Below are 27,391 nucleotides of genomic sequence, written 5' to 3' on the forward strand. Positions count from 1 at the left end.
GTCCCCCGGCTGGTGTGGGCATGTGGGTGGAGGGGAGCCCCCAGGATTCAAGGGACGGGCACAACCCAGTGATCAGGTGGGAGAGGCTGGGGGCCCTCTGGAGGGGCTTGAGCGTCAGTGCCCGGAACACACAGGAGAACGCCGCACCCCAGAAGGCGCGGGGACGGGGGGCAGGTGTGGGTGGCAGGGAGGGACTGCTAGCTAAACAGCTGAGACTCGAGCAAAGCGGGAGCATGACCCTCTGGGGCCAGAGCACCGCAGAGCAGGAGCCAAACGCTCGGGCTGCAGCCCCCTGCCACGGCACCGGGGACCACGGGGCCACGTGGTGAGCCCGCCAGGGTCACGGAGTCACTGAGCAGAGGCTCGGCCGTGGCTCCTCGAACCTCCGTGCGTTCCCACAGTCAGACAACCAGTAACAGCAGTGAAACCCCTCTTTCACGGCTGTGCAACATCTGGAAACGATCTTTTTCGCCTCCGTTTTCATTCCTTCCTCTGCCTCCTCCCTGCGATATCAGGCGGGTGTGTGCAAGGCACATGTGAACGTACGGGAGAGCACACGTGTGGACTCACGGGCAGCAGACCCCACGCCACTGAAGGCTTCGCTGCAGACCAAGTGCACGTCGGCTGCCACAATTAAGGTGAGCTCCGTGATGTCAGGTTCTGCATAAACAGGTGCTCATAAACCTCCTTCTCTACCATATCTCAGGCTTTAAAAAAATGAAATAATAGTGATGTCTTCTCTGCTATGAAAAGAGTCGTAGTTTTAGGGGCTCCCGGGCGGCTCAGTCGGTGGAGCGTCCGACTTCAGCTCAGGTCATGATCTCACGGTTCGTGAGTTCCAGCCCCGCATCGGGCTCTGCGCTGACAGCTCGGGGCCCGGAGCCCGCTTCCGATTCTGTATCTCCCTCTCTCTCTCTGCCCCTCCCCCACTCTCTCTCTCTCAAAAATAAATAAGATTTTTAAAAAAAGAGTTGCATTTTTATTTTTGAAAATAACTGGAAGAGATTCCACTCTCTCGGTGCTTGTCGAGCCCCCACTCTGCGCCAGGCCCTGGGGTCACCGCGAGAACAGCATCAGGAGGGACCCTGGGGGCAAGCGGGGCACCTAACAGGAGATAAACGTGACCTCGAGAGAACAGACGGGCTCACGAGCCCAGGCTGCCTCTCCCGACCGCCAGCCGGACACACGGCATTTAGGACGCAGTGAAATAGGTCCTCGAGAACTCGGGCCGTTTCAGCAAGTGCGGCTGCCGACTTTCATCTCTAATCCAGCTGGCTGTAACGTGTTCCCTCATTGCATTCTTGGAACTGCCTTCTTCAGCAGCTCGGCACGTGACACGCAAAGACGTTACGGGGGGCGGGGGGGGGGGGACACACAGGTGCTGGGCCACCCTAAATCGCCCCAGATCTGCACATGCTGCCGTCATCAGCAAAAGCCCTCCCCGATTCTCTCGGCAAACTTTTCAGCTCTCTCTCAAGAGCTGCAACATCGCAAAGGGTCTGCAAAGTCCTCCACCCGGCTGGCGGCCGGGCCCTCTCAGGGGGACGGCAGGGTGACAACGTCTTCAGAAGGAAGATCTTACGTGCTCCCAGTTTAGTAAAAGGAAAACAGGAGCCTGCTTTCGCTTGGTTTGATCGCTTCTCCGAACGTGGGAATTGTAATCCTTTCCCCGAGTATTGTAAAGAAAAGCGTGTTTCCACACGGACCTCTGGTGTTTATCCACACGACGGACCCCAAGGAACAGGCGAGGGGATGGGGCGGAGGGGGAGGCGTCGCTTTCTGACTCTTGGGTGGCTCCAGGGCCTCTCCTTCCTCCAGACTTTCCAGGAACAGCTGGACACATGGCCGTGTCTTCCAGCCGTTCGCTGCTTTCCTGTCCTGATGCTGAAGTCACCTTGCCCGAGGACAAGGCTGTTTCTCCTGTCCAAGCACCAGTGTTTCCCAGCTCTCTGGATACCCCCGAAATCACGATGTCTCGACACATCCCCAGTGACCAGAGACGGTCTCCATTATTCCCAGCAAGTTGCTTCGGCAAACTGCTTCCTACACTTGGCAGGACTGACTCGGACACGGGAGCACACGCTGTCCTCTGTGTGGTCCCGCACGGGGACCCGCCCCCAGCAGGGACCCATCCTCTGTCCGGGATGCACACGAGGGGAGCAGCGGCTGAGGGAGGGTCCGGCGGGGCCCCCGCAGTGGGCGGGACGGCACAGTCCGTCTTGGTTCCCGGGAAGAGCCTGCAGTCGGAAAGTAGGCATCGATGCCGAGGCCGAGCGGAGGAGACCGCGTTTTATTCCTTGCTGCGTCGCTGGCACCTGCAGTCCCTGCACGGGGCGGGGGCGGAGAACGGAGGGACCCAGTAACAGGTCACTGTGGCCTGGGGATGCTGCACTCCAGCTTCACTCTGGCTCTCTGCTCCTGGGAACGGAGGTGACAAGGGAAACCTGTTCAACGTGCGTTTTCTGCAGGATGAAAACGTTCCGTTTTGCTCTTTTTGTTTCCTCCAGAGAGCAAGTGCAGAGGACTTCTGCATAAGGACAAACCGCATTCAGGCACGAAGAAGAGAGGAACACGGGGTGTCAGAACACACGGCTTTTCCCCCCTTGCCGTTACTTTTGCTTTCACGACAACTTCGGAACAGGCAGCCCCGAGTGGGCAAATATAATCTGTGTCTGTGGCTCTCTAGTGCCTGACGTCGGCACCTCTGGGAGCTTCCCGGAGTCCCGGCTCGTCTGTTCGGCTCCCTCGTCCCCCGGGGAATCCCGGGCTTCGCTTCTAGGCCCCGCCGACTTGGCCCAACACGCGAGTCGTGGCTGAGCTGGGAATGAAGTCGCTGGCGGAGGGCAAAACACGCGTGCAAACGGCTACCGCCTCGTCCCTTCGTTTCTCTCGTTCATCACGACCTGCCGAGCTGTACCTTCCGGTCCCACAAGTGAACGTAAAGCGACCAGGTGCGTGGAAGGCGCGGAGGAAGGGTGTGGCGTCCAAAGACGGTCACTCGAGGGAGTCTATCAAACACATTACTTCCCTCGTTGCTTTCCAAAGGATGGTTTTTTGTTAAAGCCAATTGTTAATTCGAAATTTGAAATCTGGTGCGTTTTGGACAAAGCCTGTTCGCCTTTCACTGTTAACCCCCAGGTCTCTCGGGAGGGCAGTTTCAAGGGTACGTCTTGTCCAGTCGAGTCTCTGAACGGACCCCCAGAACCCCAGACCCGCGTCTCCGTCGAGCTCAGGAACACGGTCCCATCCCTGCCGTGACCAAGCACCTTGAGCTGCGGTGCTGGGCGCGTCCACCGTGAAGGAAGGGGGCCTCTGTCACACGCAGGAGCCCCGCCCGCCAGGCCGGGCCCCACGCTGCACACGAGGTCACTCGGCGGGTCGTGTGCCCCACGGGCCGAATCCGTTCTCGGGAAACAAACGCGGGGAATGTACGTGCGTTGGCTCACCTCTTTTCTGAAACCATCATCCTCAGAGACAGAACTGCACCACTGGGCTTTTTTCTGACATTTCCAACTAACGGCACACGTTCCATCACCGCGTCAAGTGACTCTGCCTTGGGCCTTTGGTAACGCTTCTTAGGCCGAGAGACCGAAATCTTCGTCCCCTACTTCCAAAAATACCCTGTGGACCATGTTAACCAGACATTTCTGTAGGACGCGAAGTTCTGAATACGGGTAATTTTGTACGGTTCAAAACTAGTATGTCTGTACCCACGTCCGACGCGTTCCTTACCATGTCACCGTACGAAAGTGAAAAAGAAATAAGAAAAACACGTTCCACCTGAGAAGCAGGTCAAAAGATAAATTTCGCAATCACACCTTCAGGGTCTGTAAGAGACGTGCCAAAACATCAGCAACACAGTATTAATCCGACATTAAATCAACAGGCACCAGATTTCAACTTGGCACAAAGTCCTATGAAGAATGGAGAGATTTGGTGAACGTCCGCACAAAAATGACCACTTTGAAGATGCAGGCTGCTGCTCTGCTGACACCCTAGGAAAGCTTGGCTTTCCTGTTCCTCTCGGGCCCTGATATTCCAGAAATCAGGTCGTCAGAGTCTACAGATTTCTAACAGTTCCGCCACGGACACAAAGGAGTCCGCGCTGTGCGGGAAGGACGCACACGTCATCGTAACTGAAAAGATTCACGGCTGTCCTGCCGTTTGTGGACCCGCCCCCATCTCACCCCCTGGGAGGGGTCAGCGGTCACGGCACTTGGAAGGTAAGAAAGGACACAATCCTGTGCACAGATACGGCTTAGCCAGCGCTTGACGGGATTCTAGCCGTCTTCAATCGGTACCATAATCACATAGTTCTTGTCATCCCCATTTGGTAGACAGGGAAACCGAGGCTCAGAGAGAGAGTAACTGCACAACAGAGGCTGAGGGTAAGGAGAGGAGCCCAGGGGCAAGTCGCGGCCTTCCTGACTCCTGAGGGCCAGCCCCGAAGGGCTCCGCTTTCTTCTTTCTTGAGCGTGTGCTTTCCGAGAGACACTGGCTGGGTCGAAGAACCCTCGTCACCATCGTGATGAGTGGACGTCTAGGGACGTCTCAGGAGAGGGGACCGTGTGGGGTATTCTCGCGGGTCCGGGCAGTCCTGGTTGGCACAGCCCCACGCTACCGGATCGGAGCTGTGCAGAGTGAGTTCACAATCCCGCGTGTGTGCGGGTTGCTGTTAACACGGGGCCGCGCACGGGGGGGCCCTGCCTGCGAGCTTCACTCCCGAGGCCTCAGGGCCTGCACGTTTCCTGTGTCCAGGAGGCAACTTTGCCATCGTGCCTGTTCCCCAACAATCTAGTGCGTGAGACTCACTCAGGGGGAATCAAAGCTCCAACTTACCTTTCCGTAGGATCCTTGTCCTAAGACTTTCAGCAGTTCAAACTGGGAAGGGTCGGCCTTTTCAAACCCTTCCTTCACATGGTGGCTGATGTCGATCTCCTTCACGGTGCCTTCCTCCTACAAGAGAGCAGTGACACGCGATGAAAGCACCAACCAACGGGGTCCCCCGCACGCATCTCGCTTTCATCGTACGCTGACGTTGTGACGAGTTGGGTAAGGTCACGGGCTTTGAGGACCGGGGTGAACGGAGGGAAAAAGTCTTCTCTGCCCTCAAGGCTTACAGCTGGACTGGGAGTTAAATTTACGCGAGACAGATCAACAGGAGGAAAGAAAAATCAAAGTATTATTTATTATTATGCGCGCACAGAGGCCCAATCGTGAAATGGAGACCCAGAGAGATGACCAGAATAGGCCATTTTTATTCTTTAAGGACAGAAGGGCTATAAATCTGTCAGGAACGGACCGGAGAAAGAAAGCTTGGCTTCGGGAACTTCCATTAGGTAGGAATTCTGAAGAAGAGTTGGGCTGGGGTAAAACGCAGAAAAGGTTCCCATCCCTGGTGACGGGCTATCTCTACTTCCTGGTGAGGGAGGGTAGCTGTCACACGGGGGTTTATTGTGAAAGTCGGGACACCATGGGGCTTTACATAACCTCCCTTATTTGTGCCTATTTTATTTTTTTAAGTTTATTTTGAGAGAGAGACGGGGGGGGGGGGGGGGAGGGGTGGAGAGATTGAGAATCCCAAGCAGGTTCCTCACTCTCAGTGCAAAGCCCGATGCAGGGATTGAACTCACGAACCGTAAGATCAGGACCTGAGCTGAGACCACGAGTTGGACGCCTAACCATCCAAGCCCCCTGCCCCCCATCCCCGCCCGGTGGGCCACTTTTTCTTTCCTGTACCGATTTTTGTCATTTGGTCCTACCGGGGCCTCAGGGACACGGAAAGGGGCCCTCAAGGAAATCCATTCTGCTTCTCACAGTTTGGGCGAGAGTTGGGTGGGGCAGGCACGAAAATGGCAACTGGGGACAGAGTGAGCGTCTGAGAACCCTGTGTTCAGGTCCACGGCCCTGTGCTGAGAAGGGCCATCAACAGGACACGGGGATGCAGTTTGCGAAGCACAGACGTGTGTCCTCCTCCTTCTTGCTCTCCCAGAGATGCTACGTCAGAAGAAGCAGGCAGACGAGCTTTTTCTGCCAGTAGACAAGCAGGATTTCCCAGTAGGAAAAAAAATAAAAGCCCTTGTTCCTGAAATTAAAACCCTGACAGAAATGAGTACAACTTCTCACCAGAGAACTTCCTGCGGTCACTTGTAACAGACTATCTACCCGCCCAGGGCCAGCAACGTGTGGCTGAGTCTATCTCTGCCTCCCTGAGACGCCCCTTCAATCCACCGTCCATCTGACCACTCTGTCCTCTGACCTGCTCTAACCTCTTGGCAATGCACGAGGTGCTGGAAAACATCGGGACGCGCCGGCTGAGAAGCTCCTTGAAACAGAGTGAAGGAAATGCATTCGCACGTTGAACTCTGGGTAGTCAGGACTCTCCACACTGTTCTTTCTTTTATTCCTTAAAACGTGTTTTTTGAAGGAGAGATTCGATCCCGAGGAAGGTGCACAGCCCTTAGTGTTAGAGGTGGGTTTCCAATCACAGGCTGACGGAACACCTTTTCCTCCCCATACGTTCGTCTAAGAGCAAAGATTTTCAGATGAAGTCATAATAGCAGTGATTTACAGTACAGGACAGAGGTCTCTCTAAATGGTGCGAACACTTCCGTTTCTCAAAAGTTATAAATTGCATTATTTTATCTCCACGTAACTGGTATTCGACACCTTTTAAAGTAGAGGATGCTCGTACGAACGGCAAACCCTGACCCCCGGTCAGCAGCCTCCGCAGGAATCGTTGGCATTTTTTCTTCCGACGGTTAAGGGAAACTCTCCAATTTCCACATCTTCAAGGATTATTTGCCATGTGTGTAAAAACGATGGTTATTCTATTTTTGAACGCAAACAATGAATATAGCCAAATGGATTCTTTTTGGTCAGGACATGATGTTCCTATGAGCTCAATTAGGAGACGTGAATTAGAATGTCATTGATTTGGGGCGCCTGGGAGGCTCAGTGGGTTAAGCGTCCCATTTCGGCTCAGGTCATGATCTCGTGGTTCGTGAGTTCGAGCCCCGCGTCGGGCTCTGTGCTGACAGTTCAGAGCCTGGAGCCTGCTTCGGATTCTGTGTCTCCCTCTCTCTCTGCCCCTCCCCTGCTCACTCTCTGTCTCTCTCTGCAAATAAATAAATAAATATATTTAAAAAAAAAGAATGTCATTGATTTGTGATCCCTTCTTTTTTAATTTTTTTAAGCTTATTTACTTATTTTGAGTCAGAGACAGAGAGAGAGAGAGAGAGAGAGAGCATGAGCAGGGGAGGGGCAGAGAGAGGGAGAGAGAGAGAATCCCAAGCAGGCTCCACACTGTCATCTCAGAGTCCAGTGCTGGGCTCGAAGTCACGAACTGTGAGATCATGACCTGAGCCGAAATCAGGAGTCAGACGCTTAACGGACTGACCGCCCAGGCGCACCCCTGGGATCCCTTCTTGAATAAACAAATGCTGGGGACAAAGGCCAGCAGATGGGCGTCGTACTCAGATCGCAGTTTGGGGGGGAGGCCACGTCGGAAGCCGTTCCCGCCTTACAAAACCTCGGGCCTCCAGGACTTGCAGGCCCAGGAGACAAAGCAGCTTCTATGGGGAAACCTCTCGTCTGTGACAGGAAGAAGAAACCTCAGCGCTCACCGCGCAGCCTCGTTTCGGCGAAGAAAACCACACCCACGTCGCTGCTGCAGACCCCGATCCCCACTTAGAAAGCAAGAGCAGAGCGAAGTTCTAAGTCCCCACAGAAACACAGATGCTATCCTTTCCTGCTGCCGACTTGTCCGCTGAAGACAGAAACTGAAGATTATTTGTTGCCTAAGGACAAGGGGCCCCTTTTCCGTTCAGGAGGCACTTTGCAGTCATGGCTCCACGGACCACCCGCTACATACCGCACAGCCCGGGGTGAGTCACCCCAAACCCCAATTTCCCTCCCAAAATAACTTCAGTCATGCAGCCGAGCTGATGCAACACTTACACCGCGAAAAAGGTAATAAATAATTCACCGAATCTCATCTTTCCAAAACTTCGTTTTGGTTACGGAGGTGGGGGGGATACATTAACAGTCACAGTGATGACTAGAAAGCAAGGTCAGCACGTCCCCAGGCATGGGTGGATTACAGAACCCAGCGTCCTCGCAGACGCCCAAAGGGGACAGGGTCAAGGAGGTGTGGACTCTTAACCCACTGGTCTCTTCCCCGATGACATTTCCCAGCACATGTGTGTTTCCGGAAGATTCCAGATCATTCCTCCTCTTTAGCCGCTTTTTGTGGAGACTCAGCAGCTGCAGTAAATGATGTCACTCAACCCACTGGGTCGGACAGGTGCTGCTCTCACAGCGGAACCCGCAGCGCCCACAACCTGGACATTGCCACCGCGTCCCTGCTCCTGGTGCGCCCGTCCGTGAAGCTGGCTCGGCGCCTTTCTAAGGCTGTCCCGGCTACCGTCCGGGCTGCCTCCTCCTCCCTGCACCACACCCCCTTCCCACCTCGGCAGCTCACCTTCTTGACATTTCACATCAAAGGTTTACAAACGAATCTCCAGAACATTTCACGATCTGTGTATTCTTGCTGCCCAAGAACTTCGAGTAAATGTGCCCAAAGCACACACCTAATCTCACCTCCAAGAATGGCATCAGGAACCTGAGGACTTTCTTCCCTGATAACATGGCGAGGCAGTTAATTCCTCACGTGAAATCAGTGAGGTCTTTAAGAGCAAAGAATCTCAACTATCCGTACGAGAAGGAACTAAGAGTGTCACATTTTAGATTTTAGAGTTTTGCATTGGTGGTGACATTTTGGCTTGAACTCGCCTGAGGATACTTTGTTTTTCTCTTTCCCAAGATCTTAAAGAAAGAAGAGAGAGGGGACGGGAGGGGAGGGGAGAGGAGGGGAGGGGAGGGGAGACAGGAGACGAGAAGAGAGGCCTGGCATCCGATGCTGACCACAGGCGCACAGAACACCCCCAGATGGACGCAGGGAGGGGAACATGTCCCAGCATGTCTGCTTCCGTTTGCCGATGGGATGGTCCTATTTTCTGGATCATTTCATGATCACTGCCCTAAAGGGCCACCAGAATTATAACATTCCCCGTGTCTCATTTGGAGATGAATGCCTTTTCTTTCTTACCAGCTGGGTCATTTTATCTAAAACTCTGTGGATTTTAATGTTATCCCCTTAAGAAAATAAACTCTGTTCCTAAATCCTCTAAACATCTGGTCTCTAGTGTAACTCCTTTGAATGGATTTTTTTTTAAATAAGTTGAGGAACTTGGGGGGAGAAGCTGGTACTATGGTCAAGTGCTTGCTTCACGAGCAAGAGGGTTTCAAAAACATTCTAATGTAAGAGATAAAAACCGGGGCCGTAAATTGTTTAAAAGACATCACAAGATCATTTTTGACAATGGATTTTTTAAAGCCCTGTTGAACTGTGTTTGCAGTTCTGACGGGTCACACAGAGCGTCCCGTGCAGGGGTTCTAGCACCCCGGTGGCGAGAGGCTGGCGAGCTTTGGACGGTGGTGACCACGGACTGGGGCGGGGGGACACCACACGGCTGTCCCCTCCTCCCTGCACCAAGGCCACTTTCTTAGAATGTCCTCTGTTCCGAGGCATCCGCGTCTCAGGTCCTTTTCGAAGCAGAGTATTTATGAAAACCACGTGCAAATGGAAAGTCATGAAATACTAAAGATGACGACATAGAAAATAAAAATCACGCCAAGTGTTAGCTTCCCCTCCAGACAGAGTTCATTCCGGAAATCACAATTCGCGTGGAGGCTATCGTTTCCCACGAGGGCTGCAGAATGAATTGTTAAACAGGCGGTTTGTAAGTGTAGAAAAAGGTCAAGGAAAGCAGGTAACGTCTGACCCCCACAAGCAAGCCCTGCCCAGCCAGCCCGGGCCTGCCGCTGGGCGGTCGGTGCAGCCACAGCAGCTAAGTCTGCGGCCCGGCGTCTGCACGTCGGAGCACGGCCGGTTACCCCTCCCGACAGCTGGGGCACCTTGTTCCAGAGCTTCTCAGCAGCCTCGGACCTCGCCCCGTCTTGGGGTTGCGCGCGGACCTCCAGACAGGACCCCTCCGCAGAAATCCGGCCGGAGACTCATCCCAGGCAGCGGGACGTGTGTGACAGCCGTCTGACGGGGCACAGGCTCTGGCGTCCTCCTTGAGGTCTTGCTTCACGCGGAGGTGGGCGAGACGGCCACCTGGGACCTGTCACCAGCCCCCTGCCCCGTGAGGCTACGAGGTCACCAGCCTCGTCGATTGCTGTCAAGGAGACGGTCAGCCTCCACCCTCCTCTTAGTCGGGGTTCTTGCTCTAACACAGGTTTTGGCCTCTGAATGTTTGCTCCCTCCCAACTCACTCATGCGTTTACGTATCTCAAAAAAGATGTTGAAGGCGTGCCTGGCTGGCTCAGTCAGTTAAGCGTCCCACTTGGGCTCAGGTCATGATCTCACAGCTCGTGGGTTCGAGCCCCGCGTCGGGCCCTGCGCGGACAGCTCGGAGCCTGGAGCCGGCTTCGGATTCGGCGTCTCCCTCTCTCTCTCTGCCCCCTCCCCCATGCATGCTCTGTCTCTGTCTCTCAAAAGTAAATAGACCTTAAAAAATGTTTTTAAAAACTTAAAGAGACCCAGTGCCATGAGCTGCTTTCAGCACGAGAGCACACCACACCTAGTCTGGGGTACTGCAGGAAAGGGAAGCTCGGGAATGTTCTCAGAGTGGAGAGAAGAGGAGAGAGAGAAGGCCCCACGGCCTTCGATGCCTCCTGCAGGAGGGACAGACGAGAGCAGAGGCCCTCGGCAGGGGGGGAGCGGGGGACGACCCTCAGGGAGCTCCCGCAGCGTCTGACCCTTGGCCGCCGGCAGGTCCGGGGTCTCTTGCTACCAGCAAAGCTTCCTGGACCCTGAACCAGCAGAGACATGCGTCTCACTGCAGAAACCCGGGGGCGGTGGCTTCACGCCTCTCGCTAACAGGACGTAAGGATCACCGTGAACTCTAAGAGCCAGAAGGCCCCCCTCCCCGCAGACAGGTCAGGCGGCTCTGCTCTCGCTGGCCCGCGTGCGCAACCGTGAGATGCGACGGCAGGCCAGCCGCATCCGCCCAGTCGAGTCCTCGGGAAACGACTTCTACGAAGTTTCCTCTCCATCTAAGGGGCTAAAAATACGCGGAGCCACTCAGTAGAGGCACTCGGTCCAGCTGGGCCTCCGGGCACCGGCTGGAACTGAGACAAAACAGGATGGCTTTATTTAGGAATGGATCTACAACCGCCAAGGAGGGAGGGAGGGAGGGAGGGAGGCGGGAAGGACCGGGGCGGGGAAGGTACAGGAAAGGGCTGGGTGAAATGCTGAGCCGGCAGGGTGAAGCTCTGAAATTTCAGGAGCGGGACACAGGACACCTGAGTTGGGGAAAGACATGCCCAGCCGCCCGAGGTCGCCCGAGGTCTGGTTTCCAGCCCGGTGACCTACAGCGCTTGAAGCACGGGTGCATTTGACCTGATGTTCGTCAGGATGCAGAATTCCCAGAGGGATGGGGTCGGTGCGGGCCCAAGGCCACCGTTCATCCCGGAACACCTGTTTCCCTCCTTCTTCCTGCCTGCCTCCCTCCCTCCCTTCCCTCCTTTCTTTCCCTTTCTGTCTTCCTTCCTCCCTTCCTCCCTTTCTTTCTTCCCTCCCTCCCTTCTTTCCTTCCTCCCTGTTTCTTTTTCTTCTCTTCCTTTCTTTCTTCCTTTTCTTTCTTCCTCTCTTTCTTTCTTCTTTATTCCTCTTCCTTCCTCCCTCCCTTTCTTTCTTTCTTCCTTTTTCTTTCTTCCCTCTCTTCTTTCCTTCCTTCCTTTTCTTTATTCCTTCCTTCCCCCCTCCCTCCCTCCGTTTATTTTTCTCTTTCTTCTCTTCCTTTCTTCCTCTTTCTTTCTTCTTTCTTCCTCTTCCTCCCTCCCTTCCTTCCTCCCTCCTCCCTCCCTTCCTTCCTCCCTCCTTCCTCCCTTTCTTTCTTTCTTCCTTCCTTTTTCTTTCTTCCCTCTCTCTTTCCTCTTTCCTTCCTTCCTTTTCTTTATTCCTTCCTTCCTTCCTCCTCCCTGTTTCTTTTTTTCTTTCTTTCTTCTCTTCCTTTCTTCCTTCCTTTCTTTCTTCCTCTTTCTTTCTTCTTTATTCCTCTTCCTCCCTCCCTTCCTTCCTCCTTCCTCCCTTTCTTTCTTTCTTCCTTTTTCTTTCTTCCCTCTCTTCTTTCCTTTATTCCTTCCTTCCTCCCTCCCTCCCTGTTTATTTTTCTCTTTCTTCTCTTCCTTTCTTCCTCTTTCTTCTTTCTTCCTCTTCCTCTCTCCCTTCCTTCCTCCTTCCTCCCTTTTTCTTTCTTCCCTCTCTCTTTCCTCTTTCCTTCCTTCCTTTTCTTTATTCCTTCCTTCCTTCCTCCCTCCCTGTTTCTTTTTCTCTTTCTTTCTTCCTCGCTTTCTTTTCTTCCCTCCCTCCCTTCTTTCCTTCCTTCCTCCCTGTTTTTTCTTTCTTCTCTTCCTTTCTACCTTCCTTCCTTTCTTTCTTCCTCTCTTTCTTTCTTTCTTTCTTTCTTCTTTCTTCCTCTTCCTCCCTCCCTTCCTTCCTCCTTCCTCCCTTTCTTTTTTTCTTCCTTCCTTTCTTTTTCTTTCTTCCCTCTCTTTCCTCTTTCCTTCCTTCCTTTTCTTTATTCCTTCCTTTCTTCCTCCCTCCCTCCCTGTTTCTTTTTCTCTTTCTTTCTTTTCTTTCTTTCTTTCTTTCTTTCTTTCTTTCTTTCTTTCTTTCTTTCTTCCTCTTCCTCCCCCCCTCCTTTGACAGAGAGGGCATGGGTGGGGAGGGGCAGAGGACAATCCCAGGCAGGCTCCATGCTGTCAGCACAGAGCCCGACGCGGGCCTTGATCTTGCAAACGGTGAGACCATGACCTGAGCGGAAACCAAGAGTCCGAGTGCGTTTCCGTCTTACCCGAGGGAGCGCTTCGGCACAGAGGGGCAGTCCCCGCAGCAGGGCACACTCAGTGACGCTCACAAGGAGGGGGTGTGCACGCCAGGCCTCGTGGAGGGGCGCGACAGCACAGCAGCACCAGGCGAGGAGACGCAGGGGAAGCACAGGGGAGCAGCGGAGCGATCCCGACCCCCTCCCATCCAAAACCTTGCCGTCACCCCGCCCAGTCCCATTGCTTCTGGTTACTGAGGTCACAGGAACTTCTCCCTCTGTTTTTAGGTGGAAGCTCCACCCCAACACCGTTCTGTCTTCGTCCCCGCTGCCTGTTGTCCCCTCCAATCATTGTCCCTTCCAGCCTCTGAAAGGCTCATGTCTGCCCACGTTTTTACAGATCACGGTCCACGCAAATCAGACTCCCCGACGGCCGTGATTCTGCGCAGTGACAGCAGCCAGAGTGGCATTTCCGCGGGGCCTGGAGGCCCACGGCGTCCCACACGCTGCCGGCTCCGGGCTCCCGGGTTCTAACCCCCACCATCCTGCGGGCTCTGTCCAGTCCTGAGCTCCCTGCGTGAGGCTCGAGCTGCGAGGCTCTGGCGTCCGACGGCTGTGTTTGAGGTGAAGGCTCTAAACACGGATCGCTGGCCGTTTCTGCCTCATCTCAACAGTGGCCTCCGGAGATGTGCTTTCTAACTAGTCACCTCCAGCGCGAGGTGAGGAGGTCGCTATCTGTGGGTGTGAATTTATTCAGAGGCACCGAGGGGTCTCCAAAGAGCCGCCAAACTGGGTGTGGATGGAAGGCGTGCGCCACGGGGTCCAACGCCGAGAAGTTCCCTCAAGGAACGGGCAGCTTTCTATGGGGACGATACGTGGGCACGAAGGGGACTGAATGAGTCGTTATTCCCTCGCACAATTTTAAAAACGGCACCGAGCAAAAGGCCGCAGAGGGTAACGGGACACCCTGGGTGTGCACTGAGCAGAGGTCATCACGCTGCTTCCCTTCCAGTTCTCATACTCTGAACATTCTCCCACTGGGTTTGAGGTGCGTCCCACGAAAGAGGATGTACCGAGAGATAAGAGAAAACTGAGAATCTAGGCTCTGCAATCCCAAATGCAAAACCTACATGAGGCTAACCCACACGATCAGTAAGCCGAAGAGGTCACAGTCATACCGCAGTGAGATCTACGGGGACGAGCTTCATCCCTTTTTCCAACAAAAGGGAAAATTTATCTGAATATCACCTTCTCCAAGACTTAATTATTTACATATTTCTTTTTTTTTAAGTTTGTTTATTTATTTAAGTAATCCCGACACCCAACATGGGGCTTGAACTCATGAGCCTGAGATCGGGAGTCACATGCTCTTCTGACTGAGCCAGCCAGGCGTGCCACCTGTTTCTATATTTCCGACTCGATATCCTAGGTTTGGTTTTGGTTTTTGAAGTCAACATTTTGTAAACGTTCGGTAAATACCTGTATCAGGACAGTTTGTCAAAACCCGATGTTCCTGACAGAGAATAAGGTGCGGAATTGACCGCTGGTCAGCAACTCTGTGCGGGCAGGACTCCTCGCTCAGACGTTTCAGGTGCTCTGTAACTACAGTCCGAGAAAAGCCCGGGGTCCCCTGCAGACAGCTGGGTGCTAAGCTTGTCCGGGATGCACTGAGCCACCTGGGCTGACAAGGACACGTCCACTCGCACCGGTGACCATGGCCCGCTCCTGTTCTTTCTTTAATAAAAGGGGACAGGGGCGCCGGGGGGCTGAGTCGGTTGAGCGTCCGACTTGCGCTCAGGTCACGATCTCACGGTCCGTGAGTTCGAGCCCCATGTCGGGCTCTGGGCTGACAGCTTGGAGCCTGGAGCCTGCTTCGGATTCTGTGTCTCCTGCTCTCTCTGCCCCTTCCCCACTCATGCTCTGTCTCTGTCTCAGAAATAAATAAACATTAAAAAAAAAAAGGGGGGGTGCCCGGAGGGCTCAGTCGGTTGAGCGTCCGACTGCGGCTCAGGTCATGATCTCACGGCTTGTGAGTTCGAGCCCCGCGTCGGGCTCTGTGCTGACAGCCCGGAGCCTGGAGCCTGCTTCGGATGCTGTGTCTCCTTCTCTCTCTGGCCCTCCTCTGCTGGTGCTCTCTCTCTGTCTCAAAAATAAATAAAAACATTAAAAAACATTTTTTTAAAGGGGACAGACTCATGGCTGGACTGCATAGTTAGAGGCAGAAGGCATATGTACAAGTGTCATTACGGGGGTTTCACTTATGTTTCTCATCAAAAGAAAATCTGCGGTGTGGAGCCAAAGGTTCTCCAGAACCGTCAATAAGAAGCTACTGACATTCAAGGCTAGTGGTCAGATGGCAGGATCACATCCTCAAAAGGGCAAAGGACATTCTCCACGACAATGTGAACAGTCAACGTCTCCATGGATTGTTTGTGTCTTTTTTTTTTGTAAAGATTTTTTGTTTATGTTTAAGTAATCTACATCCAACGTGTCGCTCAACCCCACAACCCGAGTCATGCCCTCTACCGTCTGAGCCAGCCAGACGCCCCTGTGTCTTTCTTGACACACGCAGAAGATCCTCACTGTAAGTGTGTCCTCGGGAACGCTCAGGTCCAAGGCCCAAGTTGTAACGAAAGTACAAATTCTGTAGCTCTCACTGACAAAACAGACCTAAAAAGTGACTCAAGGCCGAATATCGAACGGGTGGGCAAAATGCGTGGGCTGTAGTAATTGAGTCGCTCACGCGGGCGCTGTGGCTCCGGGAGACTGACGAGTACCACGCGTTCTCCCGTGGAGAGGACACGGGACGGGCTGACGGGGTGTCTCTAAGCAAACCTTTGCGGCTTGGTTTCCGCAAAGAAAACGTTGCTTAAGTACCAGGTTTTTTTAATGGTCCAACAAATGCATGGCAATAGCTATTAACGTTGATTGCTCGGATTGGGAAAGACTCATCCTCGAACGTCCACGTGCCCGGCCCTCCCTCTGGAAGCAGCCACGCCACGCTGCACGGCCACTACTTGGGCAGGCGCACGTACGTGACCTGCGCGAGGGCAGGCAAAGCAGGATCTGGAGAGAAGGACGGATTATTCAGATCGATACCATTCTTCACATCCGAAGCAAAAGGATCGCAAGAGGCCACTTGCAGGGCGAGAATAATGGCAGCACCAGGTACCAGGGGGGCAAGTTCGCGGGATGAGGTCATGTTTTTGGGAGAACAGTAATGATGCCCTATAAAGAGTTTTATGTTGTGGTAGAAGGTAATCAGCCACGATACAGGAAAGGATCTAAACAGCCACTCCACGTTTTAGAGAAAAGAAGTGTGACCAGAAAAGAAAATCCCGTGACTAGAAAAGCACACCTGTCGCGTGCAGATTAGCGGGCCCCGGGCAGAAAGTATTCTTTTATTCTCTACACCAAGTCTGTGGTCCGTCCGGAGGCACCGTCGTACCTTCTGGCCCAGGAATCTTTAGTTTTCAGACTTTATCAATAGAAGTTGAATATGGAAAGCTGTTTGTTACCATTATTTTATATAGGAATGAATAAATGGGAAACAATTTCAATGTCCGCATTAAATGACACATCCGTCACATAAAATTTTACTCAGGCGTTAAATGTGACTGTGCCATTTACAACCACTCCCAGAATAATGGAACACTTACGTAAAGGCTAACAAAACACAGACAGTAGCTGTGCTCAAAACTACAGAATCCTACCGAAAGAAACACAACCGAAGAAGGGCTAAGTAAACGGAGGGAGATGCCGTGTCCCCAGATTAGAAGACTCAACAGAGTGAGGGGTTTAATTCTCCAAAAATTGATCCGTAGGTATAATGCAATTCTTATCAAAACTGAGCAAGGCTTTTTGTAGATATAGACAAGCTGTAGTCTAAAATTTATTTTTTTGCGTTTTTATTTATTTTTAAGAGACAAAGAGAGCATGTGCAAGTAGGGAGGGGCACAGAGAGAGGAGGACAGAGGATCTGAAGCAGGCTCTGTCCTGACAGCAGACAGCACGATGTGGGACTCAAACTCACGAACCGTGAGATCACGACTTGAGTCAGAGCTGGACACTCAACCCGACTGAGCCGCCCTGGTGCCCCAAGCGGAGTCTAAAATTTAAATGGAAATGCAAAAAACCAGAAATAGCTAACCGCATTTTGAAAAAGAATACCAAAGGGGGAGGAGTCACCCTGCTGATGAGAAGGCTTAGATGAGAAGGCTTACAACGTAGCTAACGTGATCAAGAGGCTGGTCTGGCTGGACCAGTGGGACAGAAGACGGAGCCCTGAGTAGACCCATCCAATTACACCCAACTGCTTTCTGACAGCGATGAAAAGCTAACTCACTCGAGGAAGGAGAGTCTTTTCAACAGATCGTGCTGGAGGAACGGATCTCCAAGGGAAAGAAAGAAAAAAAAGCAACGTGACCTAGATCCCATACTTCTTACAACAATGGACCACAAATGGATCCGAGATTTAAATGATCATAAAACTTTCAGCAGAAAAGCTTCAGGACCTACAGCTAGGGGAAAAAAATTTAGACATGACACCAAAAGCATGATCCACAAAAGGAAAAATTGACAAACTGAGCTTAATAAAAAACAATTTTCTTTTTTAGAGAGAAAGAGAGAGAGAGCGCACGCACAGACATACGCAAGAGCCCAAGCGGGGGAGGGGCAGACGGGGAGAGACAGAGAGAATCTCACGCAGGCTCTGTGCCCAGCGTGGAGCCCAGTGCGGGGCTCAATTTCACCATGAACTTAATCAAAACTTAAAACTTTTGGTCTCGAAGACTCTGCTGAGAAGATGAAAAGAGAGGCTATCGACTGGGAGAAAACATTTACAAACCACTCCTGCAACAAAGATCTGGGTCTACAGCATAAAGTATTCTCAGTCAGTTGAGCGTCTGACTCTCGATTTCGGCTCAGGTCACGATCTCACAGCTGTGGGACCAAGTCCCACGTCGGGCCCTGAGATGACAACTCGAAGCCTGCTTGGGACTCTGTGTCTCCCTCTCTCTCTGCCCCTGCCCCACTTGTGCAGACTCGTCCACACTCTCTATCAAAATAAATACATAGACATTGGAAAAAATAAAAAAAAAGAATTCTCAAAAGTCACCAGTAAGATGAGACAAACTATCCAATTACAAAATGGGTAAAAGTGTTAGTTGTTTCACAAAAGAGGATACACACGTGGCAAAGAAGCACACGAAAACAGACCCAACATCACGAGCTGTCAGAGGAATGTAAAACCACAAGAACACATCACCACCCACCTACCAACGGCAAGATAAAAAGAAAGCGATAACATCAAATGCTGGCAAGGATGCAGAGAGACTGGATCTCTCCTACATGGCTGGTGGGGACGTAAAATGGTACAGCCCGGAAGAGTCTGGTGGTTTCTTATAAAATGAAGCTTGCACTTGGTGTACAACCCAGCAATTGCACTCTTGGGCATCAACCCCAGTGGAAAGGAGACTCTGGTCGTACAAAAACCTTCACCAGTCACACTCAAACTGGAAACAACCCAGATGTCCTCCAGTGAGTAAACGGTTAAGCAAGCTGAGACACATCATCCCACAGCAATGAAACAGAACAAACTACTGAGACACACAAGTGGAATGAATCACCAGAGAATTATGTTGAGCAAAAAAAGCCGATCTCCGAAGATTGTATTTATGCGATTCCATTTGTGTGTCATTCTTGAAATGACAAAACTATAGAGAAAAAGAGCGTATTAATTATTGCCAGAGGTAGGGGATGTGGAGGCGTGTGCGTGTGTGTCCATAAAAGAGTTGCAGGGGGAATCTTTGTGGACTTGAAACTATTCTGTGTCTTGATTGTGGTGGTGGTCACATAAATCTACATATGTGTTGACTTGGACAGAACTACACACACAGCCACGCACGCACGTGTAAAACTGGTGACAGCTCTATAAAGTCTGTTGATCGCATCAAATACCAAGTTCCTGGTTGTTTATACAGTATTGTCATATAAGATAACGTCAGCGGGGAAAATTGGGGGAAGAGAAGATAGTCTGTGCTAGGTTTCGTAACTTCCCGTGACTCTACAGTTACTACAGAATAAAAAAACATTTGTAAAGTGGGGCGCCTGGGTGGCTCAGTCGGCTGAGCGTCCGACTTCGGCTCAGGTCACGATCTTGCAGTTCGTGGATTCAAGCCCCGCGTCGGGCTCTGTGCTGATGGCTCAGAGCCTGGAGCTGCTTCGGATTCTGTGTCTCCTTCTTTCTCTGCCCCTCCTCCACTTGCACTCGTCTCTTTGTCTCTCAAGAATGAATTAACATTCATTTTTCATTCATGATTCATTAACATGAATAAACATTCACTCATGATTAATTTTCTTCCCATTCCTTTCTAAATTTTTTATATAGAAGTATAAAACTGATCAAGACCCAGGCTTCTCTATAAGGAAATTTAAAAATAGTAAAGTCTCCTCACTAACCGTCATTGTGGGATTCCTGTGCTCACCCATTGCTGTCCTATCCAGCAACACTGAAACACTATGGGAAGTTTAGGCAAAATTAACTCTGAGCTAATCAAGCAAATAAAATCCTGCTGCAAGAGAACAAAACAAAATAATACAAAACAAAACAGAAGCCAGCATTAAATAATTTGGATGCCATCTCTGGATGTGAAGAATAAGCCTACCATTTGGTGGAAAAGAAAGGTTCAACGTTTTTAAAGCTATTAAAATTTTTAGACTCAACATGCAAAGTCCCTCTTGTGGATGAACACAAAATTCCCAGTCAGGGAGCACATGGGACGCAATATGGAGACCACACATATGTGCCAGCCTGGCAGGTGGCCAGTGAGCTCACAGATTATTTTCCTGGGACACAGGGTATTTGGGGGTAGGGGGTAGGAATTTACCGGAAACCGACAAACAAAACGCTGGTCTGAAAGTGAGATTAGAGATCAATGTCCGTTGTAGCAAATTAGACAACCAAGTTGAGTGTGATAAATTTCTCCTAAATAGGTTTGTAGATATAAATATGAAGAGTTTACATTTTTTCCTTGAGTAGTCATGAGTAGTAATCCAAGCAAAATCATGCGTCGTGTTGGATTAACACTCCCGGCATCTCTGAGGGACCGTGCCCCCATACAAGGCTAAAGCACGATTCGGCACTTGGGCAATGGAGGACAACCATTTCTGCCAATACTCGGGTCCCAGCTATTTTTCCAGTTTCCTGCCCAAAGCAGGTCATCCCCAAATCTCCTTGGAGAAGACCGCTGAGTCGGTCATCAGAGTTTCAGAACACAGGTTTCATGTAACAGGTCTGCTGTATACACGATTTTCGTATCTCGATGGTTCTGATAAACAGAATCCAGGCAGAAAACGAACACGAACTTCAGAATGAAGTTTAAACAATTTCAGCGGCAACGTGCAGATTGTTTTTTACCGGTTTCCGTTGAAACGATGAAACTTTTGGTCAAAAACCTCACTGAAAGAAGTTACTGAGTAACCGTCCCTCTTTTGGTTTTTAAACCACCTTACTTGACATTTTAGAAGATTACAAAGCGGGGCGCCTGGGTGGCTCGTCGGTTAAGTGTCTGACTCTTGATTTCAGCTCGGGTCATGATCTCATGGTTCATGGGTTCAAGCCCTGGGTCAGGGCGTAGAGCCTGCTTGGGATTCTCTCTCTCCCTTTCTCTCTGCCCCCCCCCCTTTGCCCCTCCCCTGCTTACGCACGTGCTCTCTCTCTCAAAAAAATAAATAAAAGCTAAAAAATAAAATATAAAAAATAATAAAATTCACGGCTCCCACCCCGGGGTGGGGACCTGGGGTCTGGAACTGGGAGGACCTGGCCCAAGATGATGGAATCAAATGGAATTAAGCAAACTCGAACTCGACATGTGCAGTCGTTTCTGCCAAGGTGAGCTATGAATTACAGATTCCCATAGTCACGAGCGCAGAGGAAGCATTTCAGCGGAGCAGACAAACAGCATGGGTTTCACAACGCATCCTTCTGGACGGCGTCTCACTCGGCAGGTCACTGCCATCCACCTGCACCGGCCTTCACAGAACACCGAAGACTGAGACTCTAAACACCCAGTGTGGGGCCGACCGAGGCATCGGGACAATGACAGTTTTACCCCCCCAGGAGACAGACTTCATCTGCCTAAGGTTCTTGGTTACGCGGTGACCTGTGACGCTGTTTGGAAGAAGCTCGGTGACCCGGCAGACGCTTCTCAGGGAAACTGGAGGTTAGTGCAGGGTGAGTGCATTTTCAGTTGACTCCTCCAGGGTCCTGGCCCCTTGGTGCCGACACCCATTCTGTTCTCGGTGGCACCCTCCTATGCAGCAGTGTCTGGCACACGGAATTCACTCGGTGTCTGTGCGGGAATAAACACATACCTTCCGGTGGCTTTAAAGAGCGTATCAAACACCCTCCCGTTTGGCCCTGCACAGGATGCCCTCCGTCAGTCTGCAAACCACACGTGTGGCAGGACCACAACAACCTGATGAGGGTCGACCCTGCTTGTGACGTCAGACATGGGCTCCGGAACCTTCCCTCCACGTGGAGTCATCACTTGCATTATATGCAATTTCTAATTTCAAAGAAGTCATACTCAAAGTATTTTTGATTTTTATTTATTTATTTATTTTGAGAGAGAGAGAGGGAGCACATGTGCGATCTCGAGCAGGGGAGGGGCAGAGAGAGGGAGAGAGAGAATCCCAAGCAGGCTCCACGCTGTCGGTATAGAGCCCGAGTCGGGGCCCGATCCCATGAACGGTGAGATCACGACCTGAGCTGAAATCAAGAGTCAGACGTTTAGCCGACTGAGCCACCGAGGCGCCCCTAAAAATTTTTTACTTGGGGCTTTACCAAAACGCTCAGCCATGCTCAACAAGTCTGGGTGGCCTCTTACCACCCATGTAGATCACACGCTCTGTCTGTAACAGACCCAAGTGATGCTGGAGAAAAACCCCCAAAACCGTCCTGAAGCTCTGGTGGTCACGTGCCGAAAAGCTAACCTTTTCCGCTAGAAAAATGGTGTGAACACTTGTTTAGAAAACCCATCAGCTGAGGCCATTACTCCGAACCACGGCGTGGAAGTTCTATCATTTCCTACGCACACAGAAGGCCAGGTTTTCATCCAGTGACACAGCAGTGGCGGACCAGCCACGACACGTAATCCCTGAACTTTGGTCCTGGCAAGAGCTGCGGGCGCTCCACGGCCCCGCCTGTCAGTTCTGGGGTAAAGCTACGACGTGTGATCAACCGGGCTCCATCAGCGGCTTAAGATCGGAATGGTTCCACAATCGCGAGCACAGGAGCACCCTAACATCGTATTGTTGGATTAAGAGTTCTCCAGGTAGAACTCATACACTGTAGGTGTCAGGTGTCTTGGCCTCTCGTGTTTATTCACACGCCTTTTGTTTTTGGCTCAACTCCCTGATACAAGACAATGCTCAGAAGGAACAGAATTCGTTGGAATGCAATGGCAACCACCGGTGGTTGGCGAGTGGCGGTCGTAGGAAGGGCGCTTGGGGACAGCTCGGCTAGTGCAATGCCCCTCCCCGCCCCCCGACTGCTGCACAGCACCCCACCTCTCTCCTGTGCCCCGCCCTGACTCAACTGTCACACTGTCACCCATCCGGCTCATCTCATCACTGAGGACGCTGTTACCGAGCCAAACGCAAGGAACTACTTTAAACGGACGTGGCTGATTTCTGCCGCAATTGTAGTTTCCAAAAGAAAACCAGTCTGCTTTCCGGTTTCTGAATGTTTCCAAATCGTTCTTCTTTCCCAGAATGACAGCTCTGGAACATTCGTGCAAATCCCACTGACATTTGCATGTATCCTCGGATCTCGCCCAAGACTGAGCCCCACTGAAAAATACTTGGGTTAGGTCCACGTCTGTTTGTGGGCACCAAGGATGTGTGTGTCAGGGTGAGGTCTCGCCAGCGTGGCTGCAATCCAAACCCTGGGTGTGTGGTGGGGGTGGGGGGCTGTACGGAATGATCTAGTGCGGTCCTGGGAGCTGCCATCACTGAGCCAACGGATCCAGTGCTAAGTTCTGGCCACCCCTTCCCACAGACGGACACACGGAGCCTACCCTCACACCTTCCAAACGATCGTTACCCGGGAAGTTGGACCAGCGCTTTCCCCAAGTAAGAGCGCTGCGAATTTTCACGAGTCTGTGCAAATGTGAGCTTCTGTGTCAGGCCTGGGGACTGCTGTATTCCCAGAAGGCTGGGCAGCTTTGAGACAGCCTGTGCCTCTCTGGTTGTGAAAGTGGCTGCAAACAATCAGCCGTGAGGCCAGGAGCTGGTGACAGCATAAAGACCCCACAGGGTTTCTGATCAATCGTCCGTCCCGTTTAGGGGGGCAGCGAGCACGGTCAGAGACCAGGAGGAAGGACGGAGTCACCAGGCCTCCCCTGAGGAGGCAGGGCCAGCGAGGGCGTCATCTCCCTTGGCTGCGGTCCTCAAAGGGCACACGCTGCCCCAGGGGACGTGAGAGAGAGCAAGCTGGCCACCAGGTGCGACCTTCCATCAGGGCAAACCTGACCTGGGATGGAATTCCGACACCCAGTCAAGGCAACGCCTCCCCACGACCCTGCCAGCAACTTCCCTGTGAGCCAACACACATGCACACACACACACGCACACACACACACACACGCACACGCACACACACACACACACATGCACGCACGCACACGACAGGTGCTCAGGGCCCAGCGAGTGAAAAGCAGTCATGGGTCTTACAAACGGTAACCGGTAACATAGGAAATCTGATTTTGAAAGGAGTTTAGGGATTTATTTTTCCGAGAAATTTCCCGCGTCACTAAAATACCGTGCAAGTGACAGCAGAAAACACGCGTTCAGTAAACACCATGCCAAATTACCGACTTTTTCCAGCACTTTTGGCTCAAATGTACCACACTGGCTTGACCCAGGAACAAGCCATCTGAGCAACTCTGCCCTCCTCGTAGGTGCGTGCATCTCGTACGGAGGGAGAAGGGCGACCTTCTCCAAGTCAGAGGCCCCGGTGGGACGGGACGGCCGCGCCCGATCCCGCAGCCGGCAGGGAGCCCGACGGGAGGGCCCGCCAGCTCACCCCGCCAAGTGCCCGCACCTACACGCAACTTTTGTTCGGCGGTCCGCCTGATCACGTGACGTACTTGCCGTCCGCCCTACACATCCCTTCTTTTTCCAGCTCATCGCCAATTTTAAAGAGCTTCTGCAGCAGATGAAAACAAGAGTTGACAAATTCCTTGATGATTTTTTTCCCCCTTTTGACGGCTGCCTTTTCAGTGTCTAGCTCACCTGTGTTCTTTAACGTGAAGTGTTTTGAATATTTCCTTTCTGTTGTCGGAGTTCTCCTTCCGACACTATAAACACGGGCATTTTTCTCATGTACAAATGACACAGTCTAGAGAGGCGGAAACAAGATTCCGGGACTTTCCACCCAGGAAAATTTGGCACGTTCTCAGGGTCACCCGATCAAGGTGAGGCCAACTTCCTAAGTGGCTCTGAGCAGCCAGCTCGTGTTTTAACTGGCCCGAGTGACAAGGACGAGGTGGTGGCTTTAGGATACACGGTCCCCTTTTCGTATCTGGGCTGTCCGTGTGTGGGCCGTAAAAATGCTTTCAAAGCTGATCAATTTCATGAGTCATCAAGGGGCTTGTACTGAGTTGCCCATTTAAAGGCTATACAGCGAGGGACAGAGTGGGCAGCCATAGACTCCGGGATAAAGCAGGAGAGGGCAGACTCCGCTCCTGAAATAAATCTCCAACATTAACGAGAGAAAAGGAAAGCCAATGTTCTACAATAATCTCACTAGAAGCCACACTTCATGTGCTACACTGTAACATCTTAACGAAGATGTGCTCGCCAGCGGCCAATTTTATTGTAATGGTAAAACGAATCTGAGCAGAGACGGCAGGTGAACCCTTCACAGGGGACCCTTACAAAAGCTTCAAAGTCCTAAGACTGGTCCGGGCAAGTCTGGGCCTGTGACAGGAGCACCTGCTGATGAAGTGCTCGACCACCTGCTGAGGGACGACTGGCCCCGCCGCCCGTCCAGAAGGGCATCGCTGAGCCTGCTCGGCCTCCCAGGCGTATATGCTGCAAGGTAAATATGCTCCCTCGGAACGTCGTGGCCCCTCCGAGCGCTCCCCACCAGGCCCGAGGCCAGCTCTGTTTCCCAGCTGTGCTGTCACCTTGCGGGAGACGGCAGCCAGCCCCAGGCGGTTCAGACTTCCATCAGCGGTTGGTGCCACCAGCCGGTGAACTATCCCTGGGAGCCCAGCCCCAGATCAGCCCGCTCGGGGGAACCAGCGTGGGCGGGGCCTGGTGGAGTGGGGCCCCCATGGAGTATTCTCCGGGGTGGTATCCTCTGAACTCTTTAAGGACACGGGATTCCAAATGGTTCCTGCCTCACCTCGGACTCCTTCGGGAGACGTCACCTGTGAGCTCCTGTGGCCAGAATGCCAGGCAGGGACATCACCAGGAGGGGCGTTTCCTTGTCCTGGTGTAAAACTGCCATGCAGTTCTCATAACTACCTCTCGAGAGACATGTGATTGGATACTTGGGGTAGAGATAAAGAACGGAAAGGTTTTCACACGGATCCAGCCTAGAATTTGGCAATTCATCTGCCAGGCACCGGGGATATGTAACCGTGTGTGGTTTCATCAGGGCGTGCGCGGCTAAGGCCTCGTCACCGCCTGTCACGGTCGATAAGGCCACCTTCCTTCTCACCATTGTACTACGCTGGGCGAAGCCTTACGTCAGCGTCATTTCCAGAATATTCTCCTTGGAAGTGTTCTCAGGCTGTTCCCTGGCATCTCCAGACGGACCCTCGCATGAGCCTGAGGACCCACCCGACAAGCACGAGCGCCCGGGGCTCAGCACCCCCGGGTCTCCCGCCCTCCCTCGAAGTCCTGCCCGCCTTCGCCTGCGGATGGAGGAACCCAGGCCACCACAGTCCCCCTGCCCCGGCAGTTCTGATGCTGGTGCCAGAGATGCTGCCTCCAGATGTGGTGGGTGGTTCTGTTTCTGGATGACTCGGGGGTCTCACGCGAGGCAGAGCCTGGGTGGTGACCAGGGTGCTCTCTGGGCCGCCCTCTACCGCCTGCCCCGCGTCCTTGCTTGTGGCTAGTCTCGGCAGTTCTCGGCATTGCCCGACCCTGTCTGGAATCTCACAAGCCTCTGGGGAATAGGGGTCCTGCTCCCTTCTGGGCCCCAGGCCTCCCGGCAGGGGGTCCCTCTCACCGGAGGTGGAGGGACAGGGTGAGGCTGCCTCCCAGCCTCACCCCTGCACCCACCCAGGCCCAGAGAAGCCAAGGGCTGGTGCAGGGTCACACAGCCAGCCCAGGAGAGGCACTGAGGGGCTGCAGAGGACCCAGGTTCCTCACACCACAGACGGCTGACTGGGCCACACGGTTTATCCCTCACATGTCGGTGACTCCCAAGAGAAAGGCTCTTCGTGTAACGGATGATAAACGTAAACCGAAGGGCCTTGTTAGTCCAAAGAGTCGGGAGCTTCCAGAATGGGTCGGATGAATTGATGAATAAAAGCCCCTGATGTGCTACGGGTGTAAATTAGAAGGCATTAAAGCCTCAGCGGTCCTCCTAACGCTCCTTCACGAAACACCTTTTCTGCTTCCTCCTACACTGGATTGACTCCAGCCACGTCCATTGTGAAGAATCTGATGTTCTTTCTTAAAAATTTTTTTTTAACATTTATTTATTTTTTGAGACAGAGAGAGACAGAGCATGAACAGGGGAGGGTCAGAGAGAAGGAGACACAGAATCTGAAACAGGCTCGAGGCTCCGAGCTGTCAGCACAGAGCCCGACGCGGGGCTCGAAATCACGGACCGCGAGATCATGACCTGAGCCGAAGTCGGCCGCTTAACCGACTGAGCCACCCAGGCGCCCCCTGATGTTCTTTCTAAAGCGGATTGGAGCACCGTGCTCCCGTCCCGCTGGGTCCTCGCCCCCCTGCCAGCAGCACCGCCCCGATGCGCACTGCATCGGCCCCTCTCCCCAAAACCCCAGTACGTTTTCCGTACATGGCCTTGGGCATGAATGATTACCAAGGACACTGTCGCAGGAAGATCCATGCCTAGTGACTCAAAAACCAAAAGGAAAAGTGTATAAAGATGAGCAAACACCCAAAGGGGAATGGAGAAAAAGATGACTAATTTTGGTCCGTTTCCCCGGACTCCAATTTAACAAAAGTGCGTCCACTTGGACTGATTAACCATGGAGAAATGCCAATGTGTGAACAGAACTAATCGTCCAGGAAGGTGATTTTTGACCAGGAAACCAGCTTGGAACAGAGTGCTTCGGAGGGGCTGACAGGGCCGCTCACACACGCACAGATCTCTGGACTGAGCCTGGGGTGTGTGAAGGCATGGGACACACTCCCGGCCCGCCTGGGCTGGCCAGTCGGCTCGAGGAAACCCTCGGTGCCCCCATGGAACGCCCAGAAGTTCCCAGACCAGTAGAGCACAGGGGGTTAAC

The 27,391-nt window shown here is 52.5% G+C and overlaps 1 protein-coding gene across 3 annotated transcripts in view; it reads right to left on the reverse strand.

The window, feature by feature from the left end:
• RPS6KA2 (ribosomal protein S6 kinase A2) overlaps positions 1–27,391 on the reverse strand; it is a 353,565-nt gene that overhangs the window by 95,408 nt on the left and 230,766 nt on the right. For all 3 annotated transcript variants that reach the window (XM_042940277.1, XM_042940278.1, XM_042940279.1), the window contains one exon: positions 4,840–4,956. In XM_042940277.1, the coding sequence (XP_042796211.1) occupies positions 4,840–4,956 (117 nt within the window). The remainder of the gene's footprint in view (positions 1–4,839; positions 4,957–27,391) is intronic.

This window comes from Panthera leo, chromosome B2 (genome assembly GCF_018350215.1).
Source record: "Panthera leo isolate Ple1 chromosome B2, P.leo_Ple1_pat1.1, whole genome shotgun sequence".
NCBI classification, from domain to species: Eukaryota; Metazoa; Chordata; class Mammalia; order Carnivora; family Felidae; genus Panthera; species Panthera leo.